The 23,559-nt window shown below is 42.6% G+C and overlaps 1 protein-coding gene across 1 annotated transcript in view; it reads left to right on the plus strand.

The window, feature by feature from the left end:
• SAG (S-antigen visual arrestin) overlaps nucleotides 1-23,330 on the plus strand; it is a 66,009-nt gene extending 42,679 nt beyond the window's left edge. Inside the window, exons 11-16 of the mRNA XM_073625814.1 lie at nucleotides 5,582-5,719; nucleotides 7,594-7,671; nucleotides 13,785-13,808; nucleotides 18,111-18,166; nucleotides 20,942-20,951; nucleotides 22,950-23,330. Coding sequence (XP_073481915.1) covers nucleotides 5,582-5,719; nucleotides 7,594-7,671; nucleotides 13,785-13,808; nucleotides 18,111-18,166; nucleotides 20,942-20,951; nucleotides 22,950-23,052 — 409 coding nt within the window. The 3' untranslated portion in view covers nucleotides 23,053-23,330. The remainder of the gene's footprint in view (nucleotides 1-5,581; nucleotides 5,720-7,593; nucleotides 7,672-13,784; nucleotides 13,809-18,110; nucleotides 18,167-20,941; nucleotides 20,952-22,949) is intronic.
• Nucleotides 23,331-23,559: the final 229 nt, after the last annotated feature.

Here is a 23,559-nt window from a genome sequence, read left to right on the forward strand (position 1 = left end):
AAATTTAAGCTGGGAAGGATCTTTGTTGTGGTGAATTAGGAAGTGTTTTGATACGCTATGCTTATCGTATCCGTTGATAATATTTTTTACATGCTCCTTGATGCGGACTTTGAGCGGTCTCTTAGTGCGGCCTATGTATTGCAGACCGCAGCTACATTGTAAGGCATAAACGGCCCCTTCTGTGTTACAACAAACAAAGTTGCGAACTTCATAGATGTCCCCCGTCGATGTAGACGAGAAGTGGAACACTTTCTCATTGGGGCGTCTTGTTCTCAGGCATGCGTAACATCTTTTACATGGAAAGAAACCTTTTCCAGAAAAAAACGTAAAAGGTTTCTTTGGAGGCTCTGTTACAGTTTTCACCAGTTTATCACAAATTGATGGTGCCCTCTTGTAGATAAATCTCGGGTTTTTAGGCAGTCTTTCTTTCAGCTGTGGATCTGTTATTAGAATGTGCCAGTGACGTCTAATTATTCTTTCTATTTTCCTGTATTGTACATTGTAATTGAGGATAAGTGCTGGTCCCTCCATCGAACGTTTCTGTGGGGTTTTATCTTTGATCAATGAGTTGCGATCCATTACTGCGACTTCTGCAGTTTTCTTCTTTAGAAGTCTTTGGTCATATCCTTTAGCGGTGAACCTTGCTTCGATCTTCTCTGCCTGTTCATAGAAGACTTGAAGTTTCGTGCAGTTTCTTCTCAGCCGCATCAACTGGCCCTTTGGGATATTGTAAAGCCAATTCCTATGGTGGCAGCTTTCTAATGGGAGGTAGCTGTTACGGTCAACATTTTTAAAGTGCGTTTGTGTGTAGAAACTTGAATCTTCCTGTAAGACATCCAGGTCCAAGAACGTAACCTTTTCCTCGCTTATATCCCATGTTAACCGAATGTTTACATCATTCGAATTAAGTTTATCCAGAAAATTGTGTAACTGGTGTGCATAGCCTTCCCATACTATAAAAATATCATCTATGTATCGTTCATATATTAAAAGTTCTTCTGGTCTATTATTAAAAACAGCTTCTTCTTCCCACTTCGCCATAAAATTTTGCTCCCATAGCAATTTCCGTTTGCTGGTGATAATATGTATTGTTGTACCAGAAGTAATTGTTTTTTAAGCTAAAATCTAAACATTTCACCAGGAACCTTCTTTGTAGACATGGTAGCTCGGAATATCTTCTCAGGCCCCATTTTGCGGCCTCACATGCCAAATGGTGGGGTATAACCGTATACAGGGATGCGACGTCTGCCGTGGCCATGATGCGTTTCTTCTGGTTCTGGGGGATCTCATTTAAAATTTGCAGGATATGTTTAGTATCTCGTAGGTATGCCTTTGTGCTCTGAACCACTGGTTGCAGAAAGAAGTCGATGTATTCCCCTATCCTGGATGTCAGAGAATCGATCCCATTTACTATGGGCCTTGGAGGTGGATTAGTCCCGTCCTTATGGACTTTGGGTAATGAGTATATGATAGGGGTGCGACATGAGTCGGGTACAAGGAACCTTATTTCTTTTTTACTTAGAATGTTCTTTTTAGCTCCAAAGTGAACTATTTGTTCGAGCGCTTTCCTACATCTAAACATCGGATTGCTTAGTAGTTTTGTATAGGTATTTGCGTCGTTAAGCATATCCATCATTGATCTGTGGTATTGCTCTTTGGATTGGATGACGATGCCTCCCCCTTTGTCCGCTGGCCGGATCACAATATCCTTCCTCTTCACCAGTTTCCGTATCCCATTCTTGATGTGTTTGGGATCTTCTCTTTTCTTGACTTTCAAGTCTTTGATCTCGTCCAGCACAACACACCAATCCAATGGCTGCACAGGCATAGCTGCTGTTCCCAATTTGACATCTGTGTGAGTGTGGGTACTTTACCCCGAACGCAGACAGTGTGAAGGGACATGCATGCGGACCTACATGGATGTAAAATTGGGAGCAACGGCTCTGTCTATGCAGTTGCTACATCCCAAATGACATCAATGGGAATGCCTGCACAGAGAGATGCATGGAAGACCTGTGTGTCCCTGTAAAGGTACGCTGTGTATGCCCTGTGTGAACAAGGCCTTAGGTCCCTTTCACACAAGCAGACGGATCAGGCCTGCCTGTCTGTTTTTCAGGTGGGCCCAATCGGACCACCCATTGTTCTCTATAGAGAGGCTGATGTAAATGGACATGTGTTTCCATTCCCCAACCATCTAGCAGATCGGATGGAATCCAATGGAAATGGACAGGCGGTCTGTTTCCATCTGACCGCCCCATAGAGAACAGTGGGCTGTGTCCATGTCCTCTCTGCATCAGCGGAGCAGACACGGTCCTGTCATCCGCCTGCTCAGCAGGGATCAGCAGACAGATCCCCCGCTGAGCAGGCAGATCTGCTTGACAGAGTCCGCTCCATGTGAAAGGGGTCTTACCAGGAGCCGGTCCATACGTTTGTATAAGTTTTTTTTTTTTTTTAAGCCACATGATTAGAACCTGAGCCTCTAATTGGCTTGAAAATGGTTGGGCTTGGGGCGCAGAGCATTGCACCCCGAACCCACCCACTTGACAATAGCGAATTAATATTTGCTATCCTCTTCTGGCTTCTCTTCCTGGACAATCAGGACAGATCGGGGTGGCCGGGAGGAGAAGCTGAGGAAGCCGTGGAGGGGTGAGTACGGTGGACCGTCACCGTAGATTGGTGAGTGCGGGCGGACCTGGGGGAGTCTTTGTATGTTTGTGGGGGGTTTTTTTACGTTTTACAAACTTTTACAGTTATTTTTTTTTTTTTTTTGGGGTGGGTGGGGTCTTTGGTGAGATATCAGAGGTCTAAACAGGACCCCCCATATCTCTTTTTTTGAGACAGAGAAAGGGACTGAAGATAATCCCTTTTCTCTGCAGCACTTTACTTGAATGAATGAGGAATCTGTATAGAGATTTCTCATTCATTCATAAAATTACAGTCTGATACATAGTAACACTCGCTGTTACTATATATCAGCTGTCAGTGGCTATAGGAGCGATCGCTGCCTATATCCACTGTATTACAGGAGGGAGCTTAGTAAACACATGTTTACTAAGCCCCCCAAGCCCCAAACTTACTCCCACCCGCACCGCCCCCCCCCCCCCCGCCACCCCTAGCCTGTCAGATTGCCGGAGATCAATGCGACCAGCATCTACAGGCTGTGGTAGGGGAAGGAGGGATGCCGCTGGAGCAGGCATGGATCAGGGGGGTGCGGGGGCCAGTACTGGGGGTTATGTGACTGGTGGGGGGGGACATTTGGAACCCCCAAGCCCCATGCAGCACCTGAAACTGGCGGGAGCGGCAGTGGAGGGATGCCAGCTTCTAAAGTTAGCTGCAGCGAGTCCCTTTGGGGGGTCCGATCGGGTGGAGGGGGGGTTATTAGTGCTGCAGGGAGAAGGGGGATGAAGGATAGGGAAGGAGAGTGTGGGGGGCAGTTTAACCGCTTCAGCCCCGGAAGATTTTACCCCCTTCCTGACCAGAGCACTTTTTACAATTTGGCACTGTGTCGCTTTAACTGACAATTGCACGGCCGTTCGACGCTGTACCCAAACGAAATTTGTGTCCTTTTTTCCCACAATTAGAGCTTTCTTTTGGTGGTATTTGAAGACATCTGCGTTTTTGTTTTGTTTTTTGCGCTATAAACAACAAAAGAGCGTCAATTTTGAAAAAAAGCAATATTTTTTACTTCTTGCTATAATAAATATCCGCCAAATTTAAAAAAAAAAAAAATTCTCCATCAATTTAGGCCAATATATAATCTTCTACATATTTTTGGTAAAAAAAAAATCGCAATAAGCATATATTTATTGGTTTGCGCAAAAGTTATAGCATCTGCAGACTATATGAAAGATTTATGGCATTTTGGCACTAGAGGAGAAGCCATATAGTTTTTCCTAATTAGTAGGTACAAACGATATGGCTCCTCCCCTCTGACAGCACAGGGATTTGTGTGTTTACACACACAAATCCCCGTGCTGGCGTTCGTGCACGCCGGCCATGCGCATCGGTTCCCCCGCCGTACAGCGGGCGCGCGGGCACCCTCTGGTGGCCGAAAAAGGGTAGGACGCTCACTTGCATAAAGTGAGCGTAGGATATATCCACGAGCGCCGAGCTGGTATGCCTCCAGGGCTGTCACCAAACTAGAATCTGTCCCCGTGCCTGGAAACTGGAGTTGATCGCCTTACCTCTCTCCTCAGTGTTCGTCGGGTAGAGTAGTACAGTGTAAAGGGAAAGAGACGCACATAGCGTGATCCCGTATACAAAATGTATATTTATTAAGTAAAAAGTCCAATCAACTTACATTAAAAACAATTCTGCAGCGTGTAGTAACTACGAGCGCCGAGCTCGTCTCCTGTTGTCTGTGGCTGCGTCCTGTGCTCCAATCCTAACGCGTGTTGTCACGTCACGTGACTTTTTCAGAGGAACGTCTACACCTGCGGGCCGTTTGCATACACAGGCTGTATACCTTACAGCTGTAAGGTAAGCGGCTTGCATACACAGAGGTGTCCTCACTGAAGATCCCCCCTCCCTTCACAATTGGAACTGTTTTTTGATCACGAGTTTGTGTTTTGGACTGGATGTTAATATTGTTTTCTCATTGGGATTTGTCACTTGTAGTCCATCAGGATTTGGCATGTTTTTTGTTTATGGGGCACTAGCCCCACATGCAATTTTGATTCATTTTTGCATTATATCAGTTTGCATTGTGCCATCATTATATTTTGGTTTGCACATGTATTCATTGTTTTATTTTATTTAAGTATTCACTGTTTCATATATACTTTTCATTTATCAGGCTCTGTCTGCCCGTAACATATTTATTACGTTGATTAGCCACTTTGCACTGCACTGTATCCGCACTATCTTTGTATTTTAGGATCCTTTCATACACTTGCCCTCTCTCTTCTAGTTCACTTTGCCATTTTAGTTAGTTTTGTAAGCCCCCCCCCCCTCCCCTTTTTATCACAGCGCAATTACCATCTTCTCCCACTTTTGTTTCATTTATCCTGCTCTGGATCAGTACATAGGTGTTGCAGCAGTGTTTTTTTAGCGTAGGCCTCGCCCCCCCCCCCCCCCCAACAGTGCAGGAGTTTCCATTTTTTATTGCTTTAGAATTATAAAATTGTTCAGCAAAGTCTGCTGAACAATTCTAATATAATCACATGGTCATTGAAGTGACCATAAGCTTATAGGAGAGGGAGAAATGAGGTCCGTACTGCGTACGGACTTTGGCACCTGCGGGCACTTTTTAGGTCCGTACGGCGTTTGGACCTGGCAGTGAAATGGTTAAAAGGGTTCACGGTTTGGGTCCAAACTTTTGCGATGTTTGAGAGTTCTGCCACAAACCGAACCTGGGGGTGTTCGGCCCATCATGTTACATTGTCATTAGCTGAAAGCACAAGTGGTAGTTGAGTAGAATTAAAGAATCGTTGTTATAATTGTATAATCAGAAATGAGTCCTACTTTTTATCTCCTTTTTTTCCTTCGTGATATGCATTCCCATTTTATGGTAATTCATTTATAGACTCAGTGCTTTTGTAAACAATCCGTTCATTTAATGTTATGTCCTTTCTTTCTGCAGTGAAAAGGTGTCACCAAAGTCTACTTATAAACACACCTTCACCCTTCTGCCTCTTCTGGCATACAACCGAGAGAAGAGGGAAATTGCTCTTGATGGCAAACTTAAACATGAGGACACCAATCTGGCATCTAGCACTCTGTAAGTAAGTTTTGATGCAGGGACTTCAGAGACATCCAACACCTATTATTGTGTGAATATTTTGTAAATCATGGCATCAGACCACTTAAATTTGGCCAAGATTTTAAACTTGTTCATATACTTTTAAAGTGATTCTAAACTCTTAAAGAACAAATCTTAAAAAATATCTTCTATTACTCTGAGCCTACCCCCAATTTTTTGCTGCTGTGACTGATTGTTAGAGTTTGGCTACATTCGTCCTCTATGGGTCCACTGTTTGTAGGAACATAGCCACTCTCTTGCTTACTCTTCAGCTGGACTAGGGACTATAGACTATGGACTATAATTTGTAGTGTGCATAGAGCAGTGTACAGGTCCGCAAATTACATGCACTGCTTGTTCCAAACAAGCGGAGGTGAGGTAAAAAAAGGAGATTTGGGAGTGGAGTACGTTTCAAGGAGGCAAAAAAAAAAAAAAAGACAGTAGAAAACCTTTTTTATTAAAAATTGAATTACAGGACCATTAAGTAATAAGTAGTGGATCTGTATGGATTATTTTTGGAGCGTAAGGATGTTGTTTGCTGTCTTTTTACTTTATATGCAATGTCCTGCCAGGATTAAAGAGGAAAATTTGTTTAGTTCCCTGAAAACCCAAACTACAAGCCTTTAGAAAAAAATAAAAATAAGAATGTTTAAAGTTTATTAGAACTTTAAGATAAACATTTGATTGTATAACGAGAGATTCAGATGTTGGAGCTTCCTGACATTATACCTCTATAGGACACTGGCACCAGATTTTTTTATTTTTTGTTTGTCCCCTGCCTTAAATTGCTAGGAATGTATAATCCGTTTTTAATTAAAGCTGAACTCCAAGATAGAAAAATATTGTTTAAATGTAAGAAGAATTTTTATTTTTACTTGAATCTTGGTGTTATGTGCATATTTCTTCCATATACTGTATGTGCAGTAGTCCAGTGTGAAACATCTTTGTGCAGAAGTTTCCTATAAAAAACTCCAGTGACTGTTGCTCTCCTGGTTTGTGCAGGGAGACTGGTCTTGTATCCGCCCCCTCCTATAGTTTTTTGCAGGCAGTCCATAGTGGGTGGAGTTGTTGGTCCTTGAACATGCTATTTACAGCACAGTGATTATATCACCATTACTTTTACTAGGTATATTTTGGATTTGCAAAAGCATTTGGTATACACAAGGTGTATTTATAAAATTTGTGATTATTGGGGATTGTATTAAAATATCTTTTTTGTGCATGGAGTTCAGATTTAACAAAGAAACTATTACAAGTAAACAGGGGAATGAGGGAACAAGCAATTTGAGGAAATAGAGTACCTGTGCTTTTGCAAGTTTTTAATCACATTTAAAATTGTGTTGAAACTTGGAATCTCCGTATTTAAAACCATATATAAAACCGTGGGTGGTTATATTATCTGCTACCAATGAAGCATGCTTGTGAGCTTGAATGAATATATATCTCCTGATAAAAACAGAAGTAATGACAGATGAGAAGAAATACTCCATTTGTGAATGGTCAAAATGGAGTGAAATATTCCTCCTACGATGATGTGGACCAGGTCATCTTAAAACTTAAGAAGAAAAATGACCCAGACATAAATGGTATCCAAGAAATTTCCATTGAAATATTTTGTTTTAGAAGTAATTCAACTTTTCAACAAGAAGCCAAGGCCAGCTGTGACTTGTTACCCCAGTGAAAAAAACAGTACTAAAAAAAAAATGACAAGGTCTACATCTATCCGTTTATTATATTATTGTCTTCTTTTGTGTTTTGCATGTAATTTACCAAGAGCATCCACACAGCGAACTAAAATAAAAAATACATTATTGTTAGGCTTTATTACTGACTTCACCTTACTCTTTTTCCAGTTTAAAGGAAGGCATTGATCGCACTGTCATGGGAATCTTAGTGGATTACAAGATTAAAGTGACTCTCACTGTCTCTGGGTAATTGATCCATATTAGATTTGTTTTATTCCTATTCCAATTAGGATCTAACTATTCTGTAAATTAGAATTACTGTGATTAAAACGGTATCCACTTACTAAAGGATTAAAAAATGTTTGTCCGCTTGCTAAAACATAGCTGTTTGCATGATATATTTGCATTTTTACTGTGTGTGCCAAACTTTAACAGAATCAAAAGAGCTGGAAGTAGCCATTATGATATATATATTGTTTATATTTTTTAATAAATTCTTTATTTAAAGCGGAGTTCCACCCAAAAGTGGAAGTTCTGCTTTAAGGACTCCTAACCCCCTGTCATACCACATTTAGCATGTCATTTTTTTTTGGGGGGGGGGGGGGGGTACCTAGTTTTGACATGTACCCAGCTCCCACTTCCACTTGGGCCACCTAGGCGACTTGAGTGGAAGTTCTCCTCTCCCCCTCCCTGCAATCTTCTGGGACACAGCACGGGTTCCAGAAGATTGCCCAGCCATTGAGAAGGCGCAGCATGACTTGCGCATGCGCAGTGCGCACCCGGCTGTGAAGCTGCAAGCTGTCACAGCCGGGTGCCCACACTTATGATGCCGGGAATAGGGTTCAGGCTGCTGCATTGCTGGATCCTGGGACAGGTGAGTGTGTGTTTATTAAAAGTCAGCAGCTACACTTTTTGTTATTCGATTTGTTATTCGATTCTTTATTCGGTTCGTTATTCGGGTCTGAACTTTTGCGGTGTTTGAAAGTTTTGGTGCGAAACGAACAGGGGTCCATTCGGCCCATCCCTAGTCGGCAATATGATACATAACATAAAGGAAGAAACATTAAACAGCACTATATGAAAAATGTATAAATACTAAAAATATACAAGTAAAAGGACGGATGTTTAAAGGGGTTGTAAACCGTCACGGTTTTTCACCTCAATGCATTCTATGCACTAAGGCGAAAAACCTCTTGTAGTGCAGCAGTCCCGCAAAGCCCACCTTTTAATTACCTGAGCCCGATCGTTCCTGCGACTGGGGACGAGCACACCCGCTCCAGCTGGTGTCTCGGGTCCTGATTGTGTAGATTGATAGCAGTGCAGCCTTTGGCTCCCGTTGCTGTCAATCAAATCCAATGACGTGGGAGCCGGGGGGCGGAGCTGAGTCCTGCTGTCTGTGTCAATACGCAGCAGCAGGACTTGGGAGCGCGCCCCCACGGGCGTCCTGAAGGAGACCGCTTCTCCAACGGGGCACTCGAGAAGAGGAGGAGGCAGGAGTGCCACTGAGGGACCCCAGAAGAGGAGGAATCGTTGCCACTCTGTGCAAAACCAACTGCACAGAGGAGGTAAGTATGACAAAAAAACCCAATGAAGCCTTTAAGCACCATTATGCTATTTTATGACACATGCTGTCATTATAATGGCTGCTTGTAAACCTTTTAGTGTTCACTTGCTGGCTTTTATATTGTGGTCTATGTTGCGCAATTTACAAGTGAACAAAAATACTACTGTGCAGATCGGTAGACCGAATAATACATAGATATATATATATATATATAAATAAATAAAAATGGATTACAGCACTAAGTTTAACAGCTCCATGCTTCAGTAGAGCTTTTTATTAAACCCAACTGTTTCATACTATAGGGTCAATCACAAAGCTAACAAACTAGGGTAAGCATACTTATTTTAAAAAAAGTGACAGTTATTTTCTTTCGAGTCCACTGAGATTTGAAAATTACAGTCACGTGACTAAATTGGAACTCTTTTTCCTTTTGTTAAAGTTTTGTGAACTGAGCCTGATCTGTTAAAACTGATTTAGAGGAAACACTGCAACTGTGCTGAAGAAAAAAATCTAGTCAATCTGTGCTTCTAAAAAGGCTGAACTTCAGACAAGCAGCTGAATATATAGAAACAGTATATGGGAAATACTTATACAGGAACTGTTTAACTTGTCAGAGTCTGGAAAGGATTTATACTGATACAATATTTTATGACACCCTCTTTTATCCCAGTCTAGTGGCTAGTTTTTATATGCACTAATGAGATTCAATGTCATGGCCTCACAAAGCCTGCTGGAGCTAGGGATGGAGAGGCTTAGAAGAGTAAGCCTAAAGGTGACCTTAGCCTGCTAGCCATTTGATATGAGGCATATGGAGCCTGCAATGGAGAGTTCGAATAAAATCTTAAAAAGGACAAATTACACAATAAACAATTCATTCAACAAAAAAAGCTCAAACTGTGCAAGGGTAACAACAAAAGGTGTGGGCATCATTGGCAGGCAGGTCAGCAGCTTTATCCATAAGAATGTGTTGTCAACAGAATAAAGTGTAGACCACTATATGCTGCCCTTTCAGACCCTGCCACCCAAAGAATACACTATTTTAATCCAAGCAAGAAATTCTGCCTTGGGAAAAGGAATTGTTACCCTATGTAGATGTTTCATCTAGAGCAGTGGTCATCAACTCCTGTCCTCAGAGCCCACTAACAGGCCAGGTTTTATGTATTACCTTGGGGAGATGCAGACCAGAATACTGCAATCACTGAGCAGCAAATTATATCACCTGTGATGTATTTCAGTTATCTTGCAAACCTGGCCTGTTAGTGGGCCCCGAGGACAGGGTTGATGACCACTGATCTAGAGGATCATTAACCTCCACTGGCCAAGAAGTTAAGAACATGCACCTCTTTTCTCTCATTCGGTCAGCATGTGCATAACAGCACAGGCTGATTGCCTTTTACTGCTGGCCTTTTCTTCAGTCTAAATTCTACTGTACTGGGGAGAACAGAGGGCTGATATTAAGCCAAAGTCAGGAACTTAGCCTAGTTTAACTTCACATAAAAGCAATGTTTTGTAACCATTACAAAACAAAATTACTTAATTGCTTTGCCTGGAGTTCGAATTTCAATTCTTATGTGATCTCTTGAAGCCACACTAGCCTGTTTTCGAGGTTTTCGAGAAGTGGCAATGCCATGTGCTAAGATATAGGATTTCTTGAAAATGAATGGTGTCAGGCCCTGCATTGCCTTCATGTAACCAATATAGAAAAATGGGAATCCTGCCTATTATACAAATAGTAGTACTCACTGCATAGATTGCGGGGGGTGTGATCAATATAATTAGCAAGAAACTAAAAAAAAAAATAACAAACAGAATGATGTAAACACACCCTAAAAAGTTAAACTACAAATATTTATTCACTGAAAAAGGCAAAAACTAGTACAAAAATATCAACCATAGTGTCGTAAAATCCCGAATAAAAGGACCAGAGAGAGAATCCAAAAAATAGAGAATTAATCTCCATTGGTCAATCAATTCCCCAAAAGCTATATAACAGTTAATTCAAAATACTCCTCTCAACAAAATGAAGGGGAGATAATCAGGCAGTGGGTAGATCCCTCCATCCCCCAATATAGTACACCCCCCTACAAGCACCTATTACTTCCCCAAGCTATCAGGGGTGAGATCCAAACTGGATGATTCCTGAAGGAAAGCAGTGTGATTCTGTAACTACAGAAATCATTCACACTATTTGACCTCTGGAAACGATACAGTTACAGTGACTAAAATAGGATACACATGTCATACCCGCAATAAGTCAAGCAGTCAGTCAGGAACATGTATAATGTCATAGGAGGAGGAGATCACATAGAGTTAATCCAAAAAATGAAAATATTCTTTTTCCTTACGATGATAAAGTATATCCTCAAACATGCAAAAAGTCCTGTTAGGTAGATCCTGATAGATGGCATGTATGTGGTAGGACAAAGCCAGACACTGAATTAAGCTGGATGGATCACTGAGCACTTCAATCCCAAACTAGTCAGATATATAAAATGAAAAGAAGCGATCTCACAGGTGCCATCAGTATAACCTTATGCCGAGGTTCCCACAACATACAGGTATATCCTCCAGGCAATTAAAATGGTAAGATAGCTGTTACTTACTGATAGTTGATACACAGAGATCTCTCCAATATAGGATGAGATTCAGCCCGGGTTCACACCTATGTGAATTAGATGTGGCTTACACCGCATCCAATTCACAGGACATTTTAAAATACATTCATTTGAATGTATCTGGTTCACATATGTGCGTTGCCCATTATCTCCTATGGGAACGCATCTGATTCGCAGATGCATTGCGTTCTGAACAAGGATTTTCTCCTTCTCCCCCCACCCCCTCCCCCTCCCCCATCCCCCATCCCCCATCCCCCACCCCCCTCCCCCTCCTCACTGATCCGCAGCTAGAACGCAGAGAAGCCTTTGAACAACAGATTTTTATCTTCCCAGTGAAACCTGAGCTTCAATTCGCACCGCACATGTGTGAAACCAGGCTCAATCTGTCCGTCTGTGTTCAGTTGCCATAGATCTCCAACTAGTGATCGCTCATCTGTAATTCAAGTAGTGATTTCCACATCCAATATAGGATGTCGATATAAGTCGGGCTGTTAGTGATCCATAGAATAGTGCAGTCCATGATTTCAGTGTCTGTTCTCCATGTTTAATTGTCCATTAGCATCCTTCTTAGAGTCACTCATGCTGATCGTTTCAAAGTCTATGTGTCATCAGGTCCATCAGGTTCTAGTTTAGTTTTTCAAGCCCATCATAGAAGTATAGGCTAGGGTAGGGAGCAAAAAAGGGGGTGTCTATCCCAGCTAAAAGCTTAAATGTTTCATTCCTTAATTAGCGGAACTGAGCTCTGACGAAGTTCCGCTAATTAAGGAATGAAACATGTAAGCTTTTAGCTTTTTGCTGGGATAGACACCCCCTTTTTTGCTCCCTACCCTAGCCTATACTTCTATGATGGGCTTGAGAAACTAAACTAGAACCTGATGGACCTGATGACACATAGACTTTGAAACGATCAGCATGAGTGACTCTAAGAAGGATGCTAATGGACAATTAAACATGGAGAACAGACACTGAAATCATGGACTGCACTATTCTATGGATCACTAACAGCCCGACTTATATCGACACCCTACATTGGATGTGGAAATCACTACTTGAATTCTAGATGAGCGATCACTAGTTGGAGATCTATGGCAACTGAACACAGACGGACAGATTGAATCTCATCCTATATTGGAGAGATCTCTGTGTATCAACTATCAGTAAGTAACAGCTATCTTACCATTTTAATTGCCTGGAGGATATACCTGCATGTTGTGGGAACCTCGGCATAAGGTTATACTGATGGCACCTGTGAGTTTGCTTCCTTTCATGTTATATATCTGACTAGTTTGGGATTGGAGTGCTCAGTGATCCATCCAGCTTAATTCAATGTCTGGCTTTGTCCTACCACATACATGCCATCTATCAGGATAACATAACAGGACTTTTTGCATGTTTGAGGATATACTTTATCATTGTAAGGAAAAAGAATATTTTCATTTTTTGGATTAACTCTATGTGATCTCCTCCTCCTATGACATTATACATGTTCCTGACTGACTGCTTGACTTATTGCGGGTATGACATGTGTATCCTATTTTAGTCACTGTAACTGTATCGTTTCCAGAGGTCAAATAGTGTGAATGATTTCTGTAGTTACAGAATCACACTGTTTTCCTTCAGGAATCATCCAGTTTGGATCTCGCCCCTGATAGCTTGGGGAAGTAATAGGTGCTTGTAGGGGGGTGTACTATATTGGGGGATGGAGGGATCTACCCACTGCCTGATTATCTCCCCTTCATTTTATTGAGAGGAGTATTTTGAATTACTTGTTATATAGCTTTTGGGGAATTTATTGACCAATGGAGAATAATTCCCTATTTTTGGGATTCTCTCTCTGGTCATTTTATTCGGGATTTTACGACACTATGGTTGGAATTTTTGTAGTAGTTTTTGCCTTTTTCAGCGAATAAATATTTGTAATTTAACGTTTTAGGCTGTGTTTACATCATTCTGTTTGTTATCTTTTTTTTTCGTTTCCTGCATTGCCTTCCCCTGTGTTCCATCTGCAGTTCATTTAAAAAGCTGGAGCAAATTTGAGCCAAAGACATATGTTTACAAATCTCTATAGACAACAGCCCCAGGTCTCTGTTTCATCTATAACAGACTCAATGTAACACATTATATGTAATGTTTGTCAGATTCATAAATAACAATTGTTCTGCTTCCTCCCCCACTGGCAGCTTATTGGGCGATATGACTTCAAGGTACAGAATTATTATGATAATATGCACATTTTATATGAAAAGAAGTGTTTGTAGTACAGTGCTTGTCAAAACTGTTTATTCCCATTTAGACTCAAGCACCCCGTTGGTATTAAAGCGGTATTAACCCGAAAACAAACATTTATTATATTGCAGCTTACCAATTGATGGCCGCATTTGTTTTCTTTTTTAGTCTTTCTTTCTTTTATTTTCACCCGATTATCTGACCAGTTAGTCTGTTGTTTTTCAACAGAATGAGCTGTCCTGCAGATGCAGCAGTTAGAGAGTTAAGACAAACCATTTACCACTGACAGGGGGTGCTTACAATGATTTGTTTTTATTTATTTATACAAACACATTAAGCTGTGCTGGGTATAAATAGTAAACCTCTCAAATACAGCTGCTGACACAAAATTGCTGGACAAACAATTTAAATACAAAAATAAAATATAAATGCAGCGCTATAAAAACTCCATATAACAGTGTCTGGTATGTAAAAGAGTCCCAAATTAGTTCAATCCCATCCAAAGTTAAAACACCAAATCAAGGAATATAGCTGAAATCATACAACCAGGTGCTTCAGAGGTAAAGATACAGCCAACACCCTCACCCAATCACACAGCCTCTTATTTTTTTACCCCTAGGCAGAACTCCTCTTTAAGCAGAATATTATACAGGCAACTGAACAAGTCTGAATACTGACTTATCCTCCTCTTCCTGCCTGTTTGTTTAATTGTTGTTCTACAGAATTTGATTCAGAAATAGAGTCTTCTGTATACAGAAGGCAGCTCTTCTTTATTCTCTTAATAGAAGGCCTATAACCCTCTGTGTATCCTGTGTCATGGGTGCATCCTCTGTTAAGGAGAATGTGCTTACACATTTTCTTTCCTTCATTATTGTCAGGGCTAAAAATACAAATAAAACACATTTCTTTCCTTAAAGCGGAGTTCTGCTTAAAAAAAAAAAAAAAAAATTAAAAGTCAGCAGCTACAAATACTGCAGCTGCTGACTTAATAATCGGACACTTACCTTTCCCAGGGTCCAGCGATGCGGGGGAATGAAGCCCCGCTCCTCTCCCCCTCCTCTCTGCGGCGCCGGCATTGTAACTGTGGGTGCCCGGCTGTGGCTTCACAGCCGGGCACCCACTGTACATGCACGAGCCACACGCCGTGACTGGCCGGGCAATCATCTGGGACCTGCGACGTGTCCCAGATGATTACCGAGAGGGAGGGTGGAGAGGTGATCTTCCTTCTGGTGCCACTGTGCCCCGAAAGGAAGTGGGAGCGGGTACCCTTTGAAAAGAGGGTACCCGCTCCCCCCCAAAAAAATGACATGCCCAATGTGGCATGTCAGGGGGTCACCTCCCTTAAAGAGGAAGTTCCATTTCTGGGTGGAACTTCGCTTTATAACTGCTTTGCTCAGGATCCTGTTAGCAAGCTGAGGAACTTTTATCAGCATGTGCTTAACAGCCCCTGAGACTCTGACTTTAAGAAAGTTACTAGTTCCACCTCTGGGGAGTCAAAAGTCCTTAACGTGATTGTAAAAGCTCAATTTTTATTAAATTAAAATAACAAACAATGGTTTTGCACAGAGCAGCCCGACCCTCCTCTTCTCGGGTCCCCCTGATGGTGCTCCTGGCTCCTCCCTCCACCAAGTGCCCCCAAAGCAATGCTATGGGGGAACTCATGCATGCTCGCCCCGAAGCCCTGCTCTGTGTGTCCATTGACACGCAGAGCATGGCTCGGCCCCGCCCCACACTCTCTAACCTGCTGTGATTGACAGCAGCGGGAGCCAATGGTTCCCACTGCTGTGTCTGTAGAAAGGGGGGGAATTTGGGACTTTAGATGAGGCACGGTTAAGCGCCTCCATCCCTGTATCAAATATATGAAGGGGAATTTGGGACTTTAAATGAAGCAGTTGAAATGTGGAGGTGAAAGTAATAAATATTTTAATTCATAACAAAATGTGTAAAAAAATAAATTCATATATATATACATATAGGCACATGGTATGGACATGATAGTACAAAGGTATATATAAATAACTACATGAATCAGGATAAATGCATAATGATTAATTGATGGGTTGGTGAGTGTGCTTGGTAAACTTTTTTAAATACCGTATTTATCGGCGTATAACACGCGCCAGCGTATAACACGCACCCCAAGTTTAGGAGGGAATTTTAAGGAAAAAAACGTACATTTAAATGCCCATCAATGCAGCCTCATCAGTGTCCATCTGCAGCCTTGTCAGTGTCCATCTGTAGTGTTGTCCCCCATTGCAGCCTTGTCCCCCATTGCAGCCTTGTCCCCCATTGCAGCCTTGTTAGTGTCCATCTGTAGTCTTGTACCTGATTGCAGCCTTGTCAGTGTCCCTCTGTAGCCTTGCCCTGTGTCTTTGCATCTTTGAAAATGGCGCCGCCGCTCTCGGGCGCTTTCGGCCATTCTCGGCGGCTCTCGGCCGCTTTCGGCCATTCTCGGCGGCTCTCGGCCGCTTTCGGCCATTCTCGGCGGCTCTCGGCCGCTCTCTGACGCACTCGGCTTTCGGGGGCTCCTGCGGGACTGCGAGAGGCGCCGAGAATGGCCGAAAGCGGCCCAAAGCCGGCGAGAATGGCCGAGAGCCGCAGAGAATTGCCGAAAGTGGCTGAGAGCCGCCGAGAATGGCCGAAGGCAGGCGAGAGCCGCCGAGAATGGCCGAAAGCGGCCGAAAGCCGCGGAGAAAAGCGGAAAGCCGCTGAGAGCGGCCGAAAAGCTCACAATCGGCGGGGGATCGGGGTATAACACGCACCCACGATTTTCCCCCGATTTTCAGGGGAAAAAAGTGCGTGTTATATGCTGATAAATACGGTACTATTTTTTCATTCCCCTCTATTCAGAGTGTGGTTTATTATATTTGTATACTTCACAGGAACCTGTCGCATCTGCTCCTGATGAGTGGAGAAACATCCGAAACGCGTCGAACTATACTTTATGCTACAGAGATACTTAATACGCCCTGATGATGTCATCAACATTAATTTAGTACATTTATATTCATACCATGCAGTTATTAACACGGGTCGGGCATGCCGCTTTTGGCACTTGCAGGCCATATTGCTGTTGTACATATTATCAGTTGATCATTATGCATTTATCCTGATTCATGTAGTTATTTATATATACCTTTGTACTATCATGTCTATACCATGTGCCTATATGTATATATATGAATTTATTTTTTTACTCATTTTGTTATGAATTAAAATATTTATTACTCTCACCACTGCTGTGTCTGAGCCAATGAAGATAGAGAGAGCCAAGACAACCTCTCCTCTTGTGCACATTTCTGGATCGAGATTGGGTTCAGGTAAGTATAAGGGGGGGGAGCCACACGCAGAAGGACTTTTACCATAATGCTGAGAATGCATTAAGGTGAAAAAACAATTATATTTTTAGAACCACTTTAATGCACAGACCTGCAGACAGTATGCTTAAAGTGATTGTAAAGTCTAATTTAAAAAAATAAAATAAAAAAAGAAACATGTTATACTTACCTCCTCTGTGCAGTTGGGTTTTGCACAGAGCAGCCCAGATCCTCTTTTTCTCGGGTCCTTCTTTGCTGCTCCTAGCCCCTCCCTCCTTTGAGTGCCCCTCAGCCAGCAGCTTGCTACAGGGGGCACCCAAGCTGAGTCAGAGCTCTGTGTATCCATTCAGATATGGAGCCCTGACCTGGCCCCGCCCCTCTCTCCCCTGATTCCCTGACTGACTTTGATTGACAGCCGCGGGAGCCAATGGCGCCACTGCTCTGTCTCAGCCAATCAGGAGGAGTGTCCTGGATGGCTGAGGGGATCGTGCAAATCACTGGAGAGAGAAGGAGCCCAGGTAGGTAAATAGGGGGGTGCTGGGGAGGCTGCTACACACAGAAGGTTTTTTAATCTTAATGCATAGAATGCATTAAGATAAAAAACCTTCTGCCTTTACAACTCCTTTAAGTACACTGCACTAGCAGTGCCACGTTGCATGTGCCCAGGCCTAGTAAGCATGGCTGTCACACGGACTGCCATGTTGTTACTCTGTAACCAATCATAATAGGCATAATGTTGAGCATATGAGTCTTCAACAATGCTACAGTGACCCTACACAAAAATGTATTTTTTATCAATGTTGCTCTAGTAAAAAGATGTAAATATAATGGTGTTACAGAGCAGCCACAAAATTATGCAATGCCACTCAAACCTAAATCCCCATCTGACAGAAGAATACTGAACTAAACATAATATTTATTTTGTGTCATGCTGGGAATTCACTGTTATCTGTTTTTTTACAGTGAGGTCTCGACAGAACTCCCTTTCATCCTCATGCATCCTAAGCCAGACAGTGGAGGTAAGAAATTATTCCAAGTCAACACTGACAAAATGGACAAAATATAAAAAAAAACAGCATAAACAAGAGCAATATAACCATAGGATTGTTGTAAAACTATAAACACCACATACCACTCCAGATAGGTGTACCCAAAACAAATCTGGTGCTGGTCCTACATGCAATCGCAGGATATCAGAGAATAAAGGATAGATGACTGCACACTAATACAGTTAAACAACCATTTCTATATTGTTGCAGTTGAAAGGTCCACAGCATCACAGCATCACAGCAACACAAGGAGAGAGCAGTTGTTAACGCATTTCACACTAAAGGCACTTGATCATAACAATATGATGCAGAATGTATAGTTGACTTAATGATTGCAGGAAAGAAAATTGCTCGACTTCCCCATCAGTACAGCCAGTGTTGATGGGGGAATTCCTCCCACAGAGCTATTGTGTCGTCCTGAGGGGGAAGCCATCCCTGCCGGAAGAACACACAGTGATTATTGCTAGCGGCTAAAGCCACTGGCAATAATCACATGAAAAATCCAACATGCTGATTGTACCCAAGTTGATCGATTGATCAACTTGGGTACAATCAGCCTACCCGTGCATGGTTTGAATCTTGGCCGGTCCCTGCTGAACCAGCCGAGATTCAAACGGTCTATGGCTGGCTTTACTGTGACCAAACAACTTTATATTTGATTCTTTGGCTATCTGAAGTTGGGGGGGCCTTTTTTTTTTTCCATGTGACAAATTTGTATGGGGGTGTACTTACAGTATCTCACAAAAGTGAGTATACTCCTCACATTTTTTGGAAATATTTTATTACATCTTTTCATGTGACAACACTGAAGAAATTACACTTTTTGCTACAATATAAAGTAGTGAGTGTACAGCTTGTATAACAGTGTAAATTTGCTGTCCCCTCAAAATAACCCATCAGACCACAGGAAATTTAAATAAATTAATAGATCTACTCGGTGAAGGGATAAACACGGTTTTCATTATTTGTTATATTTTCACCAGTTTATCACGGTTATATTTTTCACTTTATTATTGCAGTACATTTTTGATGTATCATTTAGTACATTTTGATGTATCATGCAGATTATTGAGCATCACTATTTAAGTGGTTGTATAGTGTTTTTTGTAACTTTTACCTACAGGTAAGCCTATAATAAGGCTTACCTGTAGGTAAAAAAAATATCTCCTAAACCTGTACGGTTTAGGAGATATTCCCCTTGCTATGAGCCGCTGACTTCAGCGGCGCATGCGCACAGGGGATTCTCGGCTGAAGGCCCGGCAACTGCCGGACCTTGCTGGGTAAGAAATCTCCTGCGCGCATGCGCGGGAGTGATGACATCGTGGCTCCAGCCACTCACAGCTCTGGAACCACAGCTGGCACGCCGAGCCCTCTCTGTGGGCACTTAGTGTGCTGCCAGGATAGGGGAGGGAATCCCCCAGCAAGGTAGCCTCTTGCACTGGCAGTGCAGGCGCGGAGGAGTCGGCTCGCTTCCTATCATCAGTGCGATCGAACAGGCAGTGGGGCGGCAGATGTAAGCAAAACCCTCCCTGCGTGCACTGAGGGCAGCCCAGTGGGAAAGACACGGAGTGTCTGCCTCTGTAAGCAGCGTCGAGATACAGAGGAAGAGAAGAATGACTCCTCCCTTCCTGGACTTTGAGGCCAATAGGAGAGCGGCTTACTGTGCAGGGACTCGGGCTCGGGCGCTAAAGCATGACCATGTGGAGGACTCTGTCTGCACATACACAGGTAGGACAGTGCTATGGGGGAAAGGGGGGCGCAGAGGACACTGCTGTGTATGTGGTGGTGTTAAGGGGCCAGAGGACACTGCTTTAGAAAGGGCCATCCCCATAGCAGTGTCCTCTATTGGCCTTCACATCACCCCCCGATCCCTGTATTCTGAGCACAACACATGTCTGATCCCTGTATTCTGAGCACAACGCATGTCTGATCCCTGTATTCTGAGCACAACGCATCTCTGATTCCTGTATTCTGAGCGTAACGCACTCCTTTGAAAAAGCAGAAAAGGTTTTTTCTGGGCAGAATCGTACATTTTTGGTCCCTTAGTGCTCATTCAGAGGGATGATCAGTCCCATCCTCTGTACAGAGCCGCTAGTAGGTTTAATTCCATGTTGGCACTTTGAAATAAATAAGTTGGTTTTGTGTCGCTGTTTGGGCACTCTGGCTCAAAAAGGTTCGCCATCACTGGCCTAGGCCATCGTTATGTAGAGCAACAATTCTTTTTTTCAGATCCTCAGAGATTTCTTTGCCATGAGGTGTCATGTTGAACTTCCAGTGACCTGTATGAGAGAGTGAGATCAATAACGCCAAATTTAACACACCTGCTCCCCATTCACACCTGAGATCTTGTAACACTAACGAGTCACATGACACTGGGGAGGGAAAATGGCTAATTGGGCCAAAATTGGACATTTTCACTTAGAGGTATACTCACCTTTGTTGCCATCGGTTTATACATTAATGGCTGTATGTTGAGTTGTTTTGAGGGTACAGCAAATTTACGCTGTTATACAAGTTGTATACTAAATATTTTACATCGTGGCAAAGTGTCATTTCTTCAGTGTTGTCACATGAAAATATAATATAATACAGTTACAAAAAATGAGGGGTATACTCAATTTTGTGAGATACTGTCGTTTTTCACATGACTGTATATCATATATCAGTATGCTATCCTTACATGTTTCTGAGTTTTAATCTCATTATGTTTGTCTCTTTTTTTGTGGCTATTCAACACAATGACAGCTAAAGAAAGGTAAGACACATAGACATATTCAAACTTGGAGGCTGAATATACACACTGACATTTACTTCACTGCTTGCTTTTGTTGATATTTACCATATGAGTCAATGGTCTCCACTCACAAAGCAGTATCTACCACTTTAAGAAATGTGGTAAAATACCGCTCAGCGTTTAAAAAAAATTTTTTTGGGCATTCAAAAATACTGCACGTGCGATTTTATGAAGTGATTTTATGAAGTGATGCAGTATTTTAGTAATGAATGCTTGTGGTAATTTAATGCCGGCCATTAGTAAACCGTAAATTAGTAAATAGCTGGTTGTTAAAGCGGAGTTCCACCCAAAAGTGGAACTTCCGCTCATCAGATTTCTGCCCCCCTCCGGTGTCACAATTGGCACCTTTCAGGGGGGGAGGGGGGTGCAGATACCTGTATAATACAGGTATCTGCACCCACTTCCGGGAATAGACTCCTGTGGGAGTCACGCCCCCTCCCGCACTCCCCCGCTGTCTCCTAGGAAAGACACAGGTCCCAGGAGATAGCGGGGACCATTGAGAACTCACAGCGCGACTCGCGCATGCGCAGTAGGGAACCGGGAAGTGAAGCCGCAACGCTTCACTTCCTGATTCCCTCACTCAGAATGGCGGCGGCAGCACCCGAGGATCGAGGGACGGCTCGGTCTCGGGTGCCGACATCGCTGGACCCCAGGACAGGTGAGTGACCTTATTTGAAAAGTCAGCAGCTGCAGTATTTGCAGCTGCTGACATCTAAAAAAAAAATTTTCGCCGGACTCCCGCTTTAAGGAGCGGGTGGGCACTGCATCCTTAAAAATAAATGAGTCATCTGAATGTAGAGAAATCCAATCCATACCAGGCCCTTTGGGTCTGGTATGGATTTTGAGGGGGAACACCCACGCCAAAATTAGAAAACAAAATAAGTAAAAAGGGTGTGGGTTCCCTCCCAAAATCTATACTGGACCCTTACCTGAGCATGCAGTCTAGGAAAGGGGAGGGGGATGAGCGAGTGCCCCCCCTCCTGAACCATACCAGGCCACATGCCATCAACATGGGGGGGTGCTTTGGGGCAGTGGGGGCTCACTCCCCGAAGCACCATGTCCCCACATTGATGGGGACAAGGGCCTCTTCCCCACAGCCCTACCTGGGGATTATGGGGGTCTGTGGGTTGGCATTCACCAAACAAATGCTCAAAAAGTAAATAAAAAGGTGGACACAGATCCAGCATCAATCACGATGACTGCTGACCCGGAAAAAAAAGAATAAAAAAAGAAAAGAGCTCCGTAAGGCGCAGGGCCATCTCATGATGGCTTGCTGTGAGGGCACTCAGCAGGGGGAGGGAGCCAGGAGCTCGGCAGGGGACCTGAGAAGAGGAGGATCGGGGATGGCTGTGAAAAACCATTGCATAGAGCAGGTAAGTATACCACATGTGTTATATAAAAAAATATATTTTTACAAGATTATCAATAAGTTTCTGGGTATAGCTGTATATTTTATACAAACAATGTTTTTTTTTTCTTAAACAGTTTTTCCCTCTACACAGCTGGTTCTTTTTGTTCATCATTTCAGTTTAATCTATTCATTACTTACATATACAGTACTTGCATTTTACTAGTAAACAATAAATACAGGGCAAATGATTCCCAAAGCACAGTGGGTTAGCTAAAGAGATAGCACAACAGCACTGCAGTTTGACTAAAACATCTAAATACACTGTTGGACAAGGAATGAGTGGCCATCTTTCTTGCCTTTTGCAGAAGCAGAAGTATCTTCCCTTTCAGGGGGTGCATGAACAGCAACCTAAACTTTTCAGCCTCCTATTTAGAAAACACCCTCTAACATCTATAAAATGAGTCTATGGCATGGCTATTGATGTTCAAGTATTTACGCTGGCTAAAAGCAATAATAGACCTCAAAACAAAATGTATTATATTGTGGTTTACCTATTCTTATATACTGCTACTAAATCTCATTAACAGTCATTGTTTCCTCTTTCACAGTGAACAGGAAGAAGATTTTGTATTTGAAGATTTTGCACGTGATCAACTTAAAGATGAATTGCAACCTGAAGAGAAAGAGGAAGAGGAGGAAGATGAGAAATGAGTGGAAAGTGAAACTCTTCAATGTATTTTTTATCCGCTAACTTACGTTGCAGCTTGTTACCTTATCATCTTTCCACTACATAGGAGAAATTGATAACAGGAATAAAACCCTGGATAGTATACAGTATAATTTAATGCTTGATTTTCTTTGGGTGTTGTATTCGCATTTATAGATATATTAAATGACAGTCTAGTCCTTCAAACCGTTACAAATGAAAAGTAGAAATATGAGACCCACTCTGAAAAAAAAAAACCCCCCACTGAAATCCAATGCGTCTGGCGCCCTGCATGTAGATTAGGGGGCGCCAGACGCATGGAGGGGGGGTGGCACCCCTAATGGACAGGCTGCCACTGGTGACACTGGTGATACGCTACAATAAGTACATCTTATGGAAATGCTTGACTTTTTGAAAAGGTTTGAACAAGCAAATGGATTTTCATTCAAACAGTGCTTACGGATAAAGGTGATATATATGAATAAAAACTCCAAGAAAATTGCCTTTTCAAC

The sequence above is a fragment of the Aquarana catesbeiana genome, linkage group LG04 (assembly GCF_042186555.1).
Source record: "Aquarana catesbeiana isolate 2022-GZ linkage group LG04, ASM4218655v1, whole genome shotgun sequence".
NCBI classification, from domain to species: domain Eukaryota; kingdom Metazoa; phylum Chordata; class Amphibia; order Anura; family Ranidae; genus Aquarana; species Aquarana catesbeiana.